At 41.7% G+C, this 19,282-nt stretch overlaps 1 protein-coding gene across 2 annotated transcripts in view; it reads right to left on the reverse strand.

Moving 5' to 3' along the window:
• LOC115118137 (dual specificity protein phosphatase 7-like) overlaps positions 1-12,989 on the reverse strand; it is a 100,590-nt gene extending 87,601 nt beyond the window's left edge. For both annotated transcript variants that reach the window (XM_065004538.1, XM_029646677.2), the window contains exons 1-2: positions 12,146-12,989; positions 1,535-1,966 (exon numbers count right to left, since the gene is read on the reverse strand). In XM_065004538.1, the coding sequence (XP_064860610.1) occupies positions 1,535-1,966; positions 12,146-12,554 (841 nt within the window). In that variant the 5' untranslated portion in view covers positions 12,555-12,989. The remainder of the gene's footprint in view (positions 1-1,534; positions 1,967-12,145) is intronic.
• Between the last annotated feature and the right edge of the window lie 6,293 nt (positions 12,990-19,282).

Here is a 19,282-nt window from a genome sequence, read left to right on the forward strand (position 1 = left end):
TAACTACTGTAACTAACTAACTAACCAGCTAAATAATGCAACTAACTAACCAGCTAACTACTGTAACTAACTAGCCAGCTAATTACTGCAACTAACTAGCCAGCTAACTACTTAAACGAACTAGCCAGCTAACTACTTAAACTAACTAGCCAGCTAACTACTGCAACTAACTAGCCAGCTAACTACTGTAACTAACTAGCCAGATACCTACTGCAACTAACTAGCCAGCTAACTACTGCAACTAACTAGCCAGCTAACTACTGCAACTAACTAGCCAGCTAACTACTTAAACTAACTAGCCAGCTAACTACTGTAGTTAACTAGCCAGCAAGCAATTCTAAAGGGATTGGAAAACATTGTTAGCATAACTCTAGCCAAACAAAACATATGTTTATAAATGTTATCCAACTGGCTAGCATTTATGAGGCCAGCAAACACGTCCAGACTGAGGAGTAATCCACACACAGCGCATTCCTGACTACCTGTTGAAGCGGTCAGACAGATCTGAACACAATCAGACCACAAAGTGACTTTTGTGCATCTAGACCCGTATTTTCAATGCATTTTTTTTGTATTTTGATAGCAGAAGTCACATGTAAGTGTCAAGTTTAGACACGACCATGGTTCTCTGATGAATCAAATATGAGATGGGTTCATGAGATGTTACAAAAATGAACATCCCAAAACAAGACTTTAAAATACTGTAAACTCACATCTGATTTGTAAAAGACTGTAAACTCCAAATTATCTGTAAATCTGTAAAGATTCTCATTGGCTGGCCCTTGCTTCATATTCATAGCCAAACCCACTGGCTCCAGGTCATCTATAAGTCTTTGCTAAGCAAAGCCCCGCCTTATCTCAGCTCACTGGTCTCCATAGCAGCACCCACACGTAGCACGCGCTCCAGCAGGTATATCTCATTGGTCATCCCCAAAGCCAACTCCTCCTTTGGCCACCTTTCCTTCCAGTTCTCTAATGCCAATGACTGGAACGAATTGCAAAAATCATTCAAGCTGGAGACTATATCTCCCTCACTAACTTTAAGCATCAGCTGTCAGAGCAGCTTACCGATCACTGCACCCATACACAGCCCATCTGTAAATAGCCCACCCAACTACCTCATCCCCATATTGTTCATTTGCTCCTTTGCACCCCAGTATCTCTACTGGCACATTCATATTCTATACATCTATCACTCCAGTGTTAAATTGCTGAATTGCAATTATTTCGCCACTATGGCCTATTTATTGCCTTACCTCCCTAATCTTACTTAATTTGCACACACTGTATATAGATTTGTATATTGTGTTTGTTTATCCCATGTGTAACTCTGTGTTGTTGTTTGTGTCGCACTGCTTTGCTTTATCTTGGCCAGGTCGCAGTTGTAAATGAGAACTTGTTCTCAACTGGCCTACCTGGTTAATTAAATAAAGGTGAAATAAAAAAAATTAAGGTGAAATGAAAATTTAAAAACATAAGACTGTAAACTCCAAATGATCTGTAAAAGCATCCAAATGAGGCCGCTTATACTCACCAATGAAAGAAATGGCCTCTGGGAAAAACTGCGAGAGATTTTGGCTCCAGTGATCGGAGATGGGGATCTGTTTGTACTTGAAGTCTCCGTCGTGTTCAAACATGTTGGGCAGGTTGGGCGTGACGTTCAGGATGTACTTAATATTATACTTCCCCAGGATGTCCAGATTGGTGGAGTCTTTGGCACAGCCCAGGTAGAGGTACGGTAAGATCTGGACCGGGAAGGCAGGCTGGTTGTTGGGGAGAGGGCTGCCCTCGGACTCGGTGGCGCTGACCGGTTCTCTGTCTGATGACTCCCCATCAGAACAGTCAGAGCTGATCCTCAGCCCGCCCAGACCCAGGACAGAGGCCGGCGGGGAGCTGCTGGGGCAGGAACAGTCCAGGTTGGTCTCACAGTGCTCAGGGTACTCGGTCTGGAACTTGTTGAAGCCACCTGGAAACAACAACAGAGACTAATTAGAATAAAATAGAATATAGTAGAGTAAAATACAATATAACTATTGTCCTGGAAACAAGAACAACACATAGATGGATCAGAATCCAAATATAAGAATATAGTAGAGTAGAATATAGTAGAGTAGAATATAGTAGAGTAGAATATAGTAGAGTAGAATATAGTAGAGTAGAATATAGTAGAGTAGAATATAGTAGAGTAGAATATAGTTGGGGAGAATTGAATAGAGTAGAATAGAGTAGAGTAGAATATAGTAGAGTAGAATATAGTAGAGTAGAATATAGTAGAGTAGAATATAGTTGAGTAGAATATAGTAGAGTAGAATATAGTAGAGTAGAATATAGTAGAGTAGAATATAGTTGAGTAGAATATAGTTGAGTAGAATATAGTTGAGTAGAATATAGTTGAGTAGAATATAGTAGAGTAGAATATAGTAGAGTAGAATATAGTTGAGTAGAATATAGTTGAGTAGAATATAGTTGAGTAGAATTGAATAGAGTAGAATAGAGTAGAGTAGAATATAGTAGAGTAGAATATAGTTGAGTAGAATATAGTAGAGTAGAATATAGTAGAGTAGAATATAGTTGAGTAGAATATAGTAGAGTAGAATATAGTAGAGTAGAATATAGTAGAGTAGAATATAGTTGAGTAGAATATAGTAGAGTAGAATATAGTAGAGTAGAATATAGTTGAGTAGAATATAGTTGAGTAGAATATAGTTGAGTAGAATATAGTTGAGTAGAATTGAATAGAGTAGAATAGAGTAGAGTAGAATATAGTAGAGTAGAATATAGTTGAGTAGAATATAGTAGAGTAGAATATGGTAGAGTAGAATATAGTAGAGTAGAATATAGTAGAGTAGAATATAGTAGAGTAGAATATAGTAGAGTAGAATATAGTTGAGTAGAATATAGTTGAGTAGAATATAGTTGAGTAGAATATAGTTGAGTAGAATATAGTTGAGTAGAATTGAATAGAGTAGAATAGAGTAGAGTAGAATATAGTTGAGTAGAATTTAATAGAGTAGAATAGAGTAGAGTAGAATATAGTAGAGTAGAATATAGTAGAGTAGAATATAGTAGAATATAGTAGAGTAGAATATAGTAGAATATAGTACAGTAGAATATAGTAGAGTAGAATATAGTAGAGTAGAATATAGTAGAGTAGAATATAGTTGAGTAGAATATAGTTGAGTAGAGTATAGTAGAATATAGTAGAGTAGAATATAGTAGAGTAGAATATAGTTGAGTAGAATATAGTAGAGTAGAATATAGTAGAGTAGAATATAGTTGAGTAGAATATAGTAGAGTAGAATATAGTAGAGTAGAATATAGTAGAGTAGAATATAGTTGAGTAGAATATAGTTGAGTAGAATATAGTAGAGTAGAATATAGTAGAGTAGAATATAGTTGAGTAGAATATAGTTGAGTAGAATATAGTTGAGTAGAATATAGTTGAGTAGAATATAGTTGAGTAGAATATAGTAGAGTAGAATATAGTTGAGTAGAATATAGTTGAGTAGAATATAGTTGAGTAGAATATAGTTGAGTAGAATTGAATAGAGTAGAATAGAGTAGAGTAGAATATAGTAGAGTAGAATATAGTTGAGTAGAATATAGTAGAGTAGAATATAGTAGAGTAGAATATAGTTGAGTAGAATATAGTAGAGTAGAATATAGTAGAGTAGAATATAGTAGAGTAGAATATAGTTGAGTAGAATATAGTAGAGTAGAATATAGTAGAGTAGAATATAGTTGAGTAGAATATAGTTGAGTAGAATATAGTTGAGTAGAATTGAATAGAGTAGAGTAGAATATAGTTGAGTAGAATATAGTTGAGTAGAATTGAATAGAGTAGAATAGAGTAGAGTAGAATATAGTAGAGTAGAATATAGTAGAGTAGAATATAGTAGAGTAGAATTGAATAGAGTAGAATTGAATAGAGTAGAAGAAAGTAGAATATAATAGAATAGAATAAAGTATAATATAATATGAGTAGAATATAGTAGAGCAGAATTGAATAGAGTAGAATATAGTAGAGTATAATTGAATAGAGAAGAATATAGTAGAGTAGAATATAATAGAATAGAATAAAGTAGAATATAATATGAGTAGAATATAGTAGAGTAGAATTGAATAGAGTAGAATATAGTAGAGTAGAATTGAATAGAGTAGAATATAGTAGAGTAGAATAGAATAAAGTAGAATATAATATGAGTAGAATATAGTAGAGTAGAATTGAATAGAGTAGAATATAGTTGAGTAGAATATAGTAGAGTAGAATTGAATAAAGTAGAATATAATATAAGAGGGTAGAATATAGTAGAGCAGAATAGAATAGAGTAGAATATAGTAGAGTAGAGTAGAATTGAATAGAGTAGAATATAGTAGAGTAGAATTGAATAGAGTAGAATATAGTAGAGTAGAATTGAATAAAGTAGAATATAACATAAGAGGGTAGAATATAGTAGAGCAGAATAGAATAGAGTAGAATAGAGTAGAACAGAACAGAACAGAATAGAACGGAGTAGAATATAATAGAGTAGAATACAGTAGAATTGAGTATAATAGAACAGAGTAGAATGGAGTAGAATAGAATACAGTAGAATCTAATATAATACAATAGAGTAGAATAGAATATAATACAATAGAGTAGAATAGAATACAGTAGAATATAATATAATAGAGTAGAATATAATAGAGTGGAATAGAATAAAGTAGAATATAATATAATAGAGTAGAATATAATATAATAGAGTAGAAACAAATAGAACCCCTGAAAACATAGCTACACAGAGGTGGGTCAGAATATGAGAAACATTGTGCTACATGTTGTCATTTCACTTGTTCAAAAAGTCCAATACAGAGAAATGAAATTGGGAGCATAAAATACAACTTTATTGTCCAATGTGGAAGTAATCTCTGAGCGATGAAAGGTTGCGTAAACTTTTCATTTAATCTACTCTTATCAGTACTGAGATTTGAGATGTTCTTGTTATGTTGTGTTGCTACCCATGCTGTGTTGTCATGTGTTGCTGTCCTGCTATGTTGTTGTCTTTAGGTCTCTCTTGTTGTAGTGTTGTGTTGTCTCTCTTGTTGTGATGTGTTGTCTCTCTTTATGTAGTGTTGTGTTGTCTCTCTTTATGTAGTGTTGTGTTGTCTCTCTTGTTGTAGTGTTGTGTTGTCTCTCTTGTTGTGATGTGTTGTCTCTCTTGTTGTAGTGTTGTGTTGTCTCTCTTTATGTAGTGTTGTGTTGTCTCTCTTGTTGTGATGTGTTGTCTCTCTTGTTGTGATGTGTTGTCTCTCTTGTTGTGATGTGTTGTCTCTCTTTATGTAGTGATGTGTTGTCTCTCTTGTTGTGATGTTGTGTTGTCTCTCTTGTTGTGATGTGTTGTCTCTCTTGTTGTGATGTGTTGTCTCTCTTGTTGTGATGATGTGTTGTCTCTCTTGTTGTGATGTGTTGTCTCTCTTGTTGTGATGTTGTGTTGTCTCTCTTGTTGTGATGTTGTGTTGTCTCTCTTGTTGTGATGTTGTGTTGTCTCTCTTGTTGTGATGATGTGTTGTCTCTCTTGTTGTGATGTGTTGTCTCTCTTTATGTAGTGATGTGTTGTCTCTCTTGTTGTGATGTTGTGTTGTCTCTCTTGTTGTGATGTGTTGTCTCTCTTGTTGTGATGTTGTGTTGTCTCTCTTGTTGTGATGATGTGTTGTCTCTCTTGTTGTGATGATGTGTTGTCTCTCTTGTTGTGATGATGTGTTGTCTCTCTTGTTGTGATGTGTTGTCTCTCTTGTTGTGATGTGTTGTCTCTCTTGTTGTGATGTTGTGTTGTCTCTCTTGTTGTGATGTTGTGTTGTCTCTCTTGTTGTGATGTGTTGTCTCTCTTGTTGTGATGTGTTGTCTCTCTTTATGTAGTGTTGTGTTGTCTCTCTTTATGTAGTGTTGTGTTGTCTTTAGGTCTCTCTTTATGTAGTGTTGTGGTGTCTCTCTTGTTGTGATGTGTTGTCTCTCTTGTTGTGATGTGTTGTCTCTCTTGTTGTGATGTGTTGTCTCTCTTGTTGTGATGTTGTGTTGTCTCTCTTGTTGTGATGTGTTGTCTCTCTTGTTGTGATGTTGTGTTGTCTCTCTTGTTGTGATGTTGTGTTGTCTCTCTTGTTGTGATGTGTTGTCTCTCTTTATGTAGTGTTGTGTTGTCTCTCTTTATGTAGTGTTGTGTTGTCTTTAGGTCTCTCTTTATGTAGTGTTGTGTTGTCTCTCTTGTTGTGATGATGTGTTGTCTCTCTTGTTGTGATGTGTTGTCTCTCTTGTTGTGATGTGTTGTCTCTCTTGTTGTGATGATGTGTTGTCTCTCTTGTTGTGATGTGTTGTCTCTCTTGTTGTGATGTTGTGTTGTCTCTCTTGTTGTGATGTTGTGTTGTCTCTCTTGTTGTGATGTTGTGTTGTCTCTCTTGTTGTGATGATGTGTTGTCTCTCTTGTTGTGATGTGTTGTCTCTCTTTATGTAGTGATGTGTTGTCTCTCTTGTTGTGATGTTGTGTTGTCTCTCTTGTTGTGATGTGTTGTCTCTCTTGTTGTGATGTTGTGTTGTCTCTCTTGTTGTGATGATGTGTTGTCTCTCTTGTTGTGATGATGTGTTGTCTCTCTTGTTGTGATGATGTGTTGTCTCTCTTGTTGTGATGTGTTGTCTCTCTTGTTGTGATGTGTTGTCTCTCTTGTTGTGATGTTGTGTTGTCTCTCTTGTTGTGATGTTGTGTTGTCTCTCTTGTTGTGATGTGTTGTCTCTCTTTTGTGATGTTGTGTTGTCTCTCTTTATGTAGTGTTGTGTTGTCTCTCTCTTTATGTAGTGTTGTGGTGTCTCTCTTGTTGTGATGTGTTGTCTCTCTTGTTGTGATGTGTTGTCTCTCTTGTTGTGATGTGTTGTCTCTCTTGTTGTGATGTTGTGTTGTCTCTCTTGTTGTGATGTGTTGTCTCTCTTGTTGTGATGTTGTGTTGTCTCTCTTGTTGTGATGTTGTGTTGTCTCTCTTGTTGTGATGTGTTGTCTCTCTTTATGTAGTGTTGTGTTGTCTCTCTTTATGTAGTGTTGTGTTGTCTTTAGGTCTCTCTTTATGTAGTGTTGTGTTGTCTCTCTTGTTGTGATGATGTGTTGTCTCTCTTGTTGTGATGTGTTGTCTCTCTTGTTGTGATGTGTTGTCTCTCTTGTTGTGATGATGTGTTGTCTCTCTTGTTGTGTTGTGTTGTCTCTCTTGTTGTGTTGTGTTGTCTCTCTTGTTGTGATGATGTGTTGTCTCTCTTGTTGTGATGATGTGTTGTCTCTCTTGTTGTGATGATGTGTTGTCTCTCTTGTTGTGTTGTGTTGTCTCTCTTGTTGTGATGATGTGTTGTCTCTCTTGTTGTGATGTGTTGTCTCTCTTGTTGTGATGATGTGTTGTCTCTCTTGTTGTGATGATGTGTTGTCTCTCTTGTTGTGATGTGTTGTCTCTCTTGTTGTGATGTGTTGTCTCTCTTGTTGTGATGTGTTGTCTCTCTTGTTGTGATGTGTTGTCTCTCTTGTTGTGATGTGTTGTCTCTCTTGTTGTGTTGTGTTGTCTCTCTTGTTGTGATGTGTTGTCTCTCTTGTTGTGATGTGTTGTCTCTCTTGTTGTGATGTGTTGTCTCTCTTGTTGTGATGATGTGTTGTCTCTCTTGTTGTGATGTTGTGTTGTCTCTCTTGTTGTGATGTTGTGTTGTCTCTCTTGTTGTGATGTGTTGTCTCTCTTGTTGTGATGTGTTGTCTCTCTTGTTGTGATGTGTTGTCTCTCTTGTTGTGATGTGTTGTCTCTCTTGTTGTGATGATGTGTTGTCTCTCTTGTTGTGATGATGTGTTGTCTCTCTTGTTGTGATGTGTTGTCTCTCTTGTTGTGATGTGTTGTCTCTCTTGTTGTGATGTTGTGTCTCTCTTGTTGTGATGTGTTGTCTCTCTTGTTGTGATGTGTTGTCTCTCTTGTTGTGATGTGTTGTCTCTCTTGTTGTGATGTGTTGTCTCTCTTGTTGTGATGTGTTGTCTCTCTTGTTGTGATGTGTTGTCTCTCTTTATGTAGTGTTGTGTTGTCTCTCTTGTTGTGATGTTGTGTCTCTCTTGTTGTGATGTGTTGTCTCTCTTGTTGTGATGTGTTGTCTCTCTTGTTGTGATGTTGTGTTGTCTCTCTTTATGTAGTGTTGTGTTGTCTCTCTTGTTGTGATGTTGTCTCTCTTTATGTAGTGTTGTGTTGTCTCTCTTGTTGTGATGTTGTGTTGTCTCTCTTTATGTAGTGATGTGTTGTCTCTCTTGTTGTGTTTTGTCCTTTTTTTGTATTTGATTTATTTGTATATTTTTATCCCAGGCCCTTGTCCCCGCAGGAGGCCTTTTGTCTTTTGGTAGGCCGTCATTGTAAATAAGATTTTGTTCTTAACTGACTTGCCCAGTTAAATAAAAGCAAAATAAAACATTTTAAAAAGTTGTGTGTGTGTACAGCATTTACCTATCTATACTATTTACCTACCTATACTAAATAAAAAATACACTGTACCAAATCAAAAAACATGATATGATGTACATGTGCCAGACAGGAACAGGATATGGACCTACTTTCTATTTTACTTGGTAAAAATAAATAAATAAATACTTATTTTCCACCATAATTTGCAAATAAATTCATTAAAAATCCTACAATGTGATTTTCTGGATGTTTTCTTCTCATTTTGTCTGTTATAGTTGAAGTGTACCTATGATGAAAATTACAGGCCTCTCTCATCTTTTTAAGTGGGAGAACTTGCACAATTGGTGGCTGACTAAATACTTTTTTTGCCCCACTGTACATGTGCCAGACAGGAACATGATATGGACCTACTTCTTATTTTACTTGGTAAAAATAAATGTACACTGATATATTATCACATTACATCCTATAAGACAATAATAAACCCATCTCATACACGGATGTTTCCACTCCAATAAAAACGCGGAACATGTTGTTGTTGTTGTTGTTGTTTTTGTTGTTGCCCATACTACAGACAGCTGTAAGATCCGCTAATATTGCTAATATTGCTAATATTTGGCCACCTTTCCTTCCAGTTCTCTAATGCCAATGACTGGAACGAATTGCAAAAATCATTCAAGCTGGAGACTATATATCCCTCACTAACTTTAAGCATCAGCTGTCAGAGCAGCTTACCGATCACTGCACCCGTACACAGCCCATCTGTAAATAGCCCACCCAACTACCTCATCCCCATATTGTTCATTTGCTCCTTTGCACAGGCCTAGTGCATTACTTTGGTGAAACATTACACATTACATCCTATAACACAATAATAAACCCATCTCATACACGGATGTTTCCACTCCAATAAAAACGCTGAACATGTTGTTGTTGTTGTTTTTGTTGTTGCCCATGCTACAGACAGCTGTAAGATCAGCTGTAAGACTAGTACAGGCCAAGTGCATTACTTTGGTGAAAGACTTCCTGCAGCTAGTAGCTTAGCGCTGATCTGATCTAAGGAGACATTAAAAGTGACATAAAGTGTTATGTGTGGACTTTTTTTTTGTGAATGACAGACGACAGTGAGTCTCAAACATGTAGGCCTATGGAATATTTCTCACAACTATTACAATGTTCACAGTGACAATATAATAAGCCAATAACCGGCCTATGGGTCAGGACTGTAATGATTCTGTAATATTATTGTAATGAAACAGGAAGAGGGAGCAGGTCTCGAACCGTCGACCTTCTAGCCCGAAGTCCAGCGCGCTATGGACTGTGCCGCTCGTGGTCCGCGCGTTAACATTACCAATAGAAGGTTGCAGGTCTTTCTGTAACAGGTTTATGTTTCCACTGCAGAAATATGTGTATTCCAATTGGTTGGTTTAATTCACATATCAATAAGGTGTTATGCCATTGGTCATGCTTTCAGATAGGGGGAGATGGTGAACTTCAATTCTTCTTAGTCTGATATTTCAATTGCAAGCGGTCACATTCTGAAATACTATTTTCTATTTCCATATTTACAATGTGTAAGAGTTCACTGTGTACACATCCTTAATGAATTGATCTAATTAACACTTTGTTCTAGCTAGCTATTTGTGTAGGTAGCTATCAAGTAAACACAATCTATGTGTGTACATACCCGTTAGATATTTTGGTGGAACATCCTGGGATGTGCTTTTAGATGTTTTTTGCTGTAATTGTCAAATTAGCTCCCTGCTAACTCCGTTATTATGCATGCTCTAATTGTAAATGTCAAATTAGCTCCCTGCTAACTCCGTTATTATGCATGCTCTAATTGTAAATGTCAAATTAGCTCCCTGCTAACTCAGTTATTTCCATACTAACGGAAGAAACACGAATTTACAGCCATCAACATACTGGTGCCCTGCTAATGTACTTCCTTGTGTCTATCGTCAGGTACTTACGTAATGGCTGTGAAACGGCTAGCTAGTTAGCGGTGGTGTGCGCTAAATAGCGTTTCAATCGGTGACGTCACTGGCTCTGAGACCTTGAAGTAGTGGTTCCCCTTGCTCTGCAAGGACCGCGGCTTTAAATTTTTTATTTTTTTAATTTTTTTTTATTTCACCTTTATTTAACCAGGTAAGCCAGTTGAGAACAAGTTCTCATTTACAACTGCGACCTGGCCAAGATAAACGCGTAGCAATTTCACACATACAACAACACAGAGTTTTGTGGGGCGATGGGTAACGATACTTCGTGGGTGACTGTTGTTAATGTGTGCAGAGGGTCCCTGGTTCGTGCCCGGATATGGGCGAGGGGACGGTCTAAAGTTATACTGTTACACTTACTTGTATTATATTTTGTACAGTTTTTGTCATTGTTGTGATGTTTAATTACAAAATATCTAGTCTGATATTGACATGCAAGCGACGAATCCAGAGTCTACAGCCATCAACATAGTGTTGTCCAGCACATCTAATCATAATCATAGGTCTGCAGCATCTGATGTGGCTCCTTGTGTTTATCGTCAGAATAAACACCAATCAACTGGGGCCGCTGGCTGGAGAGTCCTTTCCTTCAAATCAACATCGCAAGAGAGTTCTACAAAGTACATTCACATCTGTTACGCTGATGCTGAGACATTTGTTACATTAGTAGCTAGTCTCTTCTGCCCTGAATAAGTGGTTCCTGAATATCAGACAAGTGAATCTGAAACATGTTTGGAATATTTTCCTCAAGCACTATTATTTTCCTACACACATGAGATAGGACATGAATAGGTCTATGACAAGAACGGGGTTGATTGTGTGGTATAAATAATAGGGTTTTTATATAGCCTAGACTAGTTTCAGACAGCACACAGAGAAGAAATAGTTTCTGTTCTGTTCATTCATGAAATGCACGTCTTTTCCTGAAGAAGCACTTGACAACATGGCGGAGCCATTTTAGAACATTAATTGAAAACATATTTGTTTTGGCCAACATTCTTTCAAAGTTAAAACCCTCAAATAATGAATATAACATATGTACTCTATTAGATTAACAATCGAAAATCCGGTTGAAACACTATGATTCTTACTACTGTCACTACTGTTCTTACTACTGGGAATATAAGCGAATATTTGACAATAGAATAAGTTACTTTCACGACTGCTTATTATTTATAGGCTTTCGTGAAGGGGGAGGGGAATTAAACATCGAGATAAATATTATTAGTTTCATTATCTTGAAGCACTTGAGGAAAATATAAGCCTTTATTTTTATTTATTTTTTACACATTATTACATAGGAACCGTGGCTGCCTTACGTTGACTTTTCATTTAGACAAGAAATATTTGACAACTTTAATATGACAAAGAATACAATCAAATAGCCACTCCATAGTCGATAATAACATTATAGCGAGAGGGAAACGAACGGATCCATAGTTGCATTCCGCTGCCTTGAATGAGCTACAATGTAACTTTGCGCTAAAGTCCATTTGTGTAACTGTTACATTAGACGAGGAGTCTAGCTAGTCTCCAAACTCGGTCACGTAGGAATAGAATATAAATTGTGCTTTAAGTCGATTTGTTGTTGTTGTTGTTGTTGTTGACAAGTAGCCTAGTCTTTAGACGTTGAAAATGTACCAGGAAACAGAAAATAAAATAATACGAGAACATAAAAACAAATCTAGAAGATCGAAGAAGTTCATTCTCACCTTCCAGGTAGAAAGCCTTACAACCTTCATCTCGGAGCTTTTGCAACAGCAAGCCGAGAACAGAGCTCGCCACCCCGGTCTCCTGCCAGTCCGTAGTGGCCTCGTCATAGAGAAGAACCATGTCTGTCTTGCACCGCTTCACGAATTTCTCTTTATCCTCGTTGTTGGGGATGATGGACCGGATCGGTAGATTCCCCTTCTTCAGTCTCCGCAGCATCAAACCGGGGATCGTCAGGTTGATGGCCGACTCAATGTGCGACGATTCGTAAAGCTCGTGAGATCGGCAGTCCAACAGCAGTAGTGAGCTCACCCCGAGCCCGGACTCCAGTTCTTCTTGAAGCCATTCCACACTTTTACTCGACATAATCTCTGTCACGTCCCGGGAACCGTTCCAAAGATTAATTTTCATTAGGGAAATGTGGAGATGGCTCTTTGCAGTAACATGAGGAGGGAAATACAAATCACGGCGCTAAACTTCTACTGCTGTGGATAAGGACAGAACCGAGTCCGCTCTGATCACTTTCGTCCACCGATACAGTAACACCGCTGTTCGCCAAGGCTGGTAGACGGAATGAACACACCACCAGGCTTGAACACATTAAAGATATTTTATTTCAGTCCGTTGGCTAGAAATTATGCTGGGTTCATTCAGATGCCGTCGACGTCCATTTGACACTGCGGTCTTTTAAGCGGTCCTTTATTAATGAAAATGACCTATATCGCGTTATTATATAAATCTGATGAAAATGTGGATTCCGGATGAATCGTAGCTATAAGCACATGTTTTTAACATGTTTGCCATTCGACCGCCTCCCGTGTGTCATTTCCAGTAACCGCTGTGACAAGCAGGCTGAACTAAAAGGGGTTTGCAGAGGGTAGACATGTCACTGTGGAAGGAGGAGCTGGGCAACAGTTAAAGACGTAGCATACAGCATGGGGAAAGGGGTTTTCAACTTTCAGACATCATATCCCTCTCTCTCTCACCAATTTGGACAGCAACAAATGGCCTAAAATATTACACTGATAATTAATTCAACCTTGTCGGATTCCTAGGGGGAAACCTAGTCTATTATAACCTCCAAATGCGTAATTGCGTCTAGACACCTTTTGGCACATAGGATATATGACAATGCCAATTCATAGGAGCCATTGAACCATAACATACAGATATATATTTTTTCAATACAGATATATTAGAAACTAAAGGACAACGCATAATGCTCTATCGATGGCTACAGAAGACTCAGATGCAGCCGGTTCCTCTTTAACAGATCTGCCCCACTCTCTGTCTCACCCTCCCCTCCATCCTCTCTTTCACCCTCCCAACCTGATAAGAACATTCGTTATGAATGGACCGCCCCTCGATTGAAAAAAAATATCTCATGGTTGATCAAATCTGACTGAAATTAACCTGTAGTTGATCACAAGCAGACGTGTTGTCTGCTCCATTCTATTTCATTCTATGATATTAGAATCTAATCTATTACATTATATTCCATCCTGTGGTATTATAATCTAATCTATTACATTATATTAAATTCAGTTCTATTCTATTTCATTCTATTCTAATATATTACATTATATTATATTCCATCCTATTCTATTTCATTCTATGATATTCTTTTCTAATCTATTACATTATATTCTATTTCATTCTATGATATTCTTTTCTAATCTATTACATTAGATTCCATCCTATTCTATTTCATTCTATGATATTCTTTTCTAATCTATTACATTAGATTCCATCCTATTCTATTTCATTCTATGATATTCTATTCTAATCAATTACATTATATTCCATCCTATTCTATTTCGTTCTATTGTATTCTATTCTAATCTATTACATTATATTAAATTAGACTTGCCTGGTTAAATAAATGGAATACCATAGAATTTCCATAATTGACAAGTACAGTTTTACTGACCTACTCCTTTGGACAGCTAAGTAGCATATTTGTACAGTTGGGAGCCTACATCCACTGGTGGGGAGAGAAACTGTAGGTTTTTACACACACCACACACACACACACACGTACACACACACACACACACACACAGCTGCAGGACAGAAGGCGTAGAGACCCACTGACAGCAGACAATGGTTCTTTATCCCTCAGTCCCAATGACTTACAGTTACTTCAGACTCTCTGACAGCAAGCTCTTGTGTTTCCATCCCTCTCATCACAACCCCCCCCCCCATCCCCCCATGAACAATAAGATACAGACTTGCCCACTGAGCGCTAACGCTACAAGCTACAGTTAGCCTCTCGACAATAAGATGCAGACTTGCCCACTGAGCGCTAACGCTACAAGCTACAGTTAGCCTTTCGACAATAAGATACAGACCTGCCCACTGAGCGCTAATGACAAATCAAAATCAAATAAAATGTTATGTCACATACACGTGGCTAGCAGATGTTAATGTGAGTGTAGCGAAATGCTTGTGCTTCTAGTTCCGACAGTGTAGTAATATCTAGCAAATATTCTAACAATTCCCCAACAACTACCTAATACACACTAGGCTAACTGTAGCTAGGCTAACTGTAGCCTAGTAGCATTACTACTCATTGGGCAGGTCTGTAACTTATTGTTGAGAGGCTAACAGTTAGCCACTAAGCTAGCTACTGTTAGCCTCTCAACAATAAGATACAGACCTGCCCACTGAGTGCTAATGCTTTTAGGCTAGCTACTGTACCACAGTGAGCTGTAATTGTTAGCCTTGCAAAATTGGGCCCTGGCTAAATGTCCACACCAAGAAGAATTATATAGAACCTTGTCAACTACGTCAGGTAGCCTAGTGGTTAGAGTGTTGTGCCAGTAATTGAAAGGTTGCTGGATCGAATCCCCGAGCTGACAAGGTAAAAGAAATTGGCGTTCTGCCCCTGAACAAGGCAGTTAACCCACTGTTCCCCATAAGGCTGTCATTGTAAATAAGAATTTGTTCTTAACCTAGCCTAGTTAAAATTAAGTGGTGATCCTAACTGACCTAAAACAGGGAATTTTTACTAGGATTAAATGATAGTGTAATGTCTATCTGTGAACGTCTATCTGTCCGCCTCTGCCGACCACCGCAAAGGCCCCCCCTTCAGCAGTGAGGTAATGGGCGCCGCTACTTGGCCAAAACCCCAGATAATCCCCCGGTAGTAATTGGCAAACCCTAAGAACCGCTGCACCTCCTTCACCTTGGTTGGAGTCGGCCAATTACGCAAGGCCTTAATGCGGTCACACTCTATCACCACCCCATCACCACCCATCACCACCCCATCACCACCCCATCACCACCCCATCACCACTCCATCACCACCCCATCACCACTCCATCACCACTCCATCACCACCCCATCACCACTCCATCACCACCCCATCACCACTCCATCACCACCCCATCACCACTCCATCACCACCCCATCACCACCCCATCACCACTCCATCACCACCCCATCACCACTCCCATCACCACCCCATCACCACCCCATCACCACCCCATCACCACTCCATCACCACTCCATCACCACCCCATCACCACCCCATCACCACCCATCACCACCCCATCACCACCCCATCACCACCCCATCACCACCCCATCACCACTCCATCACCACTCCATCACCACTCCATCACCACTCCATCACCACTCCATCACCACCCCATCACCACTCCATCACCACCCCATCACCACCCCATCACCACCCCATCACCACCCCATCACCACTCCATCACCACCCCTGAGGTGGAAATGCGATAACCCAGGAAGGAGACGGCTCGTTTGGAGAACACACACTTCTCAGCCTTGACGTATAGGTCCTGCTCCAGCAGTCTACCAAGCACCTTGCGCACCAGAGACACATGCGCGGCGCGGGTGGCGGAATAGATCAGAATATCATCGATATAGACAACCACGCCCTGCCCGTGCAGGTCCCTGAGAATCTCCCCTACAAAGGATTGAAAGTCGGCTGGAGCATTCTTTAACCTGTACAGCATGACGAGGTACTCATAATGACCCGATGTGGTACTAAACGCGGTTTTCCACTCGTCTCCATCCAGAATACGCACCAGATTATATGCGCTCCTGAGGTCCAATTTTGTGAAAAACCGTGCTCCTGAAATGATTCCACCACCTTAGAGATGAGAGGTAGACTAAACCCCACCGTGATTTAGACCTCTATAATCAATGCACGGATGCAGACCTCCCTCTTTTACCTTCACAAAAAATAAACTTGAGGAGACGGGTGAAATGGAGGGCCGAATGTACCCCTGTCCCAGAGACTCCGTGAGTATGTCTCCATAGCCAACGTCCCTCTTGGGACACGTGACTCTTGGGAAGCGCAGTGTTTGCCTGTCGATGACGTGGTAATTTAGTCGCCCTCTTCTTACAGAAAGCGATAGCCAAATCGGCCTATCGGCTAAATCATACTCAGAGGGAATGCGCACAGTGGAAACCTGGTCTGGACTCTCCACCGACGTGGCACCGATGGAAACTCCCATACACCTCCTTGAACACTCCTCTGACCACGCCTGGAGAACCACGAAATCCTGGGATTGTGATTAGCCAGCCAGGGAACCCCCAGCACCACTGGAAACACAGGTGAATCGATAAGGAAGAGACTGATGATCCCCCTGTGTTACCATGTCCAGTGGAACCTTGGCCTCCCTGACCAGCCCTGACCCCAGTGGCCGGCTATCTAGGGAGTGCACGGGGAAGGGGGGGGATCTATCGGCACTAGCGGAATACCCAGCTTGATGGCGAGTCCGCGATCCATAAAGTTCCCAGCTGCGCCTGAGTCGACTAGCGCCTTATGCTGGGAAGAGGGAGAAAAGTCAAGAAACAAAATCAATACAAACATGTGACCAACAGGGGGTTCTGGGTGAGTTTGGTGCTGACTCACCTGGGGTGACCGAGAAGTGTACCGCCTGCCCTCTCGACTCCAAGACGGGCTCCCCCAGCACCGATCGGCCGTGTGTCCTCTCCGACCACAGCTGGTACCCCTCGGCACGGCCCCCCCTAACTCCATCGGAATGGGAGTGGGAGTGCTAGAACAGACAGAACCCTCTCCGAACGCCCGCGGGCAGCCAGCAGATTGTCCAGCCGGATAGACATGTCTATTAGTTCGTCGAGGGAGAGAGCGGTGTCCCGACACGCTAGCTCCCTGCGGACGTCCTCCCGGAGACTACACCGGTAGTGGTCTATCAGGGCCCTGTTGTTCCACCCAGACCCAGCTGCCAAGGTCCGGAACTCCAACACGAAATCCTTCTCCTGCCTAAGGTGGAACAGTCGCTCACAGTTCTGGGTAGTCCTCCTTCGCCGAGTCTGGGCCATTCCAGACCGCATTGGCCCACTCCAGAGCACGACCCGTCAGGCAGGAGACGAGGACACTCACACTCTCCTCCCCCGAGGGAGTTGGCCTCACGGTAGCCAGGTACAGTTCAAGTTGGAGCAAAAAAACCTGGCACCCAGCCGCCGCTCCATCCCTCGGGACCGCAAAACGGAGAGCGCCGGAGCCGGATGCGGAGGGAGGAGAAGGTGGATCCATCGATGGAGGAACCGGAGGTGAAGAGAGGAGACCACTCCTCTCCCATTGGTCCATTCTCTCCATCCTCTGATCCATCGCCGATCGTATCCGATGGAGGAACCGGAGGTGAAGAGGAGACCACTCCTCCCCCATTGGTCCATTCTCTCCATCATCTGATCCATCGCCGATCCTATCCGATGGAGGACGGTGGTATGGTGGAGGACGGTGGTATGGTGGAAGACGGTGGTATGATGGAGAACGGTGGTATGATGGAGGACGGTGGTATGATGGAGGACGGTGGTATGATGGAGGACGGTGGTATGGTGGAGGACGGTGGTATGGTGGAGGACGGTGGTATGGTGGAGACGGTGGAGGAGCGGTGGTATGATGGAGGAAAGGTGTATAGTGGACGGTGGTGGTATGGTATGATGGAGGACGGTGTGTGGAGGACGGTGGTATGATGGAGGACGGTGGTATGGTGGAGGACGGTGGTATGGTGGAGGACGGTGGTATGGTGGAGGACGGTGGTATGGTGGAGGACGGTGGTGTGGTGGAGGACGGTGGTGTGGTGGAGGACGGTGGTGGAGGACGGTGGTGGTGGAGGACGGTGGTATGATGGAGGACGGTGGTATGGTGGAGGACGGTGGTATGGTGGAGGACGGTGGTATGATGGAGGAAGGTGGTATGATGGAGGACGGTATGATGGAGGACGGTGGTATGATGGAGGACGGTGGGAGGTGGATGGAGGACGGGTGGTATGGAGGATGGAGGACGGTGGTATGGTGGAGGACGGTGGTATGGTGGAGGACGGTGGTATGGTGGAGGACGGTGGTACGGTGGTATGTGGAGGACGGTGGTGTGGTGGAGGACGGTGGTATGATGGAGGACGGTGGTATGATGGAGGACGGTGGTATGATGGAGGACGGTGGTATGATGGATGGGACGGTGGTATGATGGAGGACGGTGGTATGGTGGAGGACGGTGGTGGTGGTGGAGGACGGTGGTATGGTGGAGGACGGTGGTATGATGGAGGACGGTGGTATGATGGAGGACGGTGGTATGATGGAGGACGGTGGTATGATGGAGGACGGTGGTATGGTGGAGGACGGTGGTATGGTGGAGGACGGTGGTATGGTGGAGGACGGTGGTGGTGGAGGATGGATGGAGGAAGGTGGTATGGTGGAGGACGGTGGTATGTGGAGGACGGTGGTATGATGGAGGACGGTGGTATGGTGGTGGTATGATGGAGGACGGTGGTATGATGGAGGGTGGTGTGTGGAGGACGGTGATGGAGGACGGTGGTATGATGGAGGACGGTGGTATGATGGAGGACGGTGGTGTGTTGGAGGACGGTGGTATGATGGAGGACGGTGGTGTGATGGAGGACGGTGGTATGGTGGAGGACGGTGGTATGATGGAGGACGGTGGTATGGTGGAGGACGGTGGTATGGTGGAGGACGGTGGTATGGTGGAGGACGGTGATGGAGGACGGTGGTATGATGGAGGACGGTGGTATGATGGAGGATGGTGGTATGATGGAGGACGGTGGTATGATGGAGGATGGTGGTATGATGGAGGACGGTGGTATGATGGAGGACGGTGTTGGAGGACGGTGGTATGGTGGA

The sequence above is a fragment of the Oncorhynchus nerka genome, linkage group LG2 (assembly GCF_034236695.1).
Source record: "Oncorhynchus nerka isolate Pitt River linkage group LG2, Oner_Uvic_2.0, whole genome shotgun sequence".
Classification (NCBI taxonomy): Eukaryota; Metazoa; Chordata; class Actinopteri; order Salmoniformes; family Salmonidae; genus Oncorhynchus; species Oncorhynchus nerka.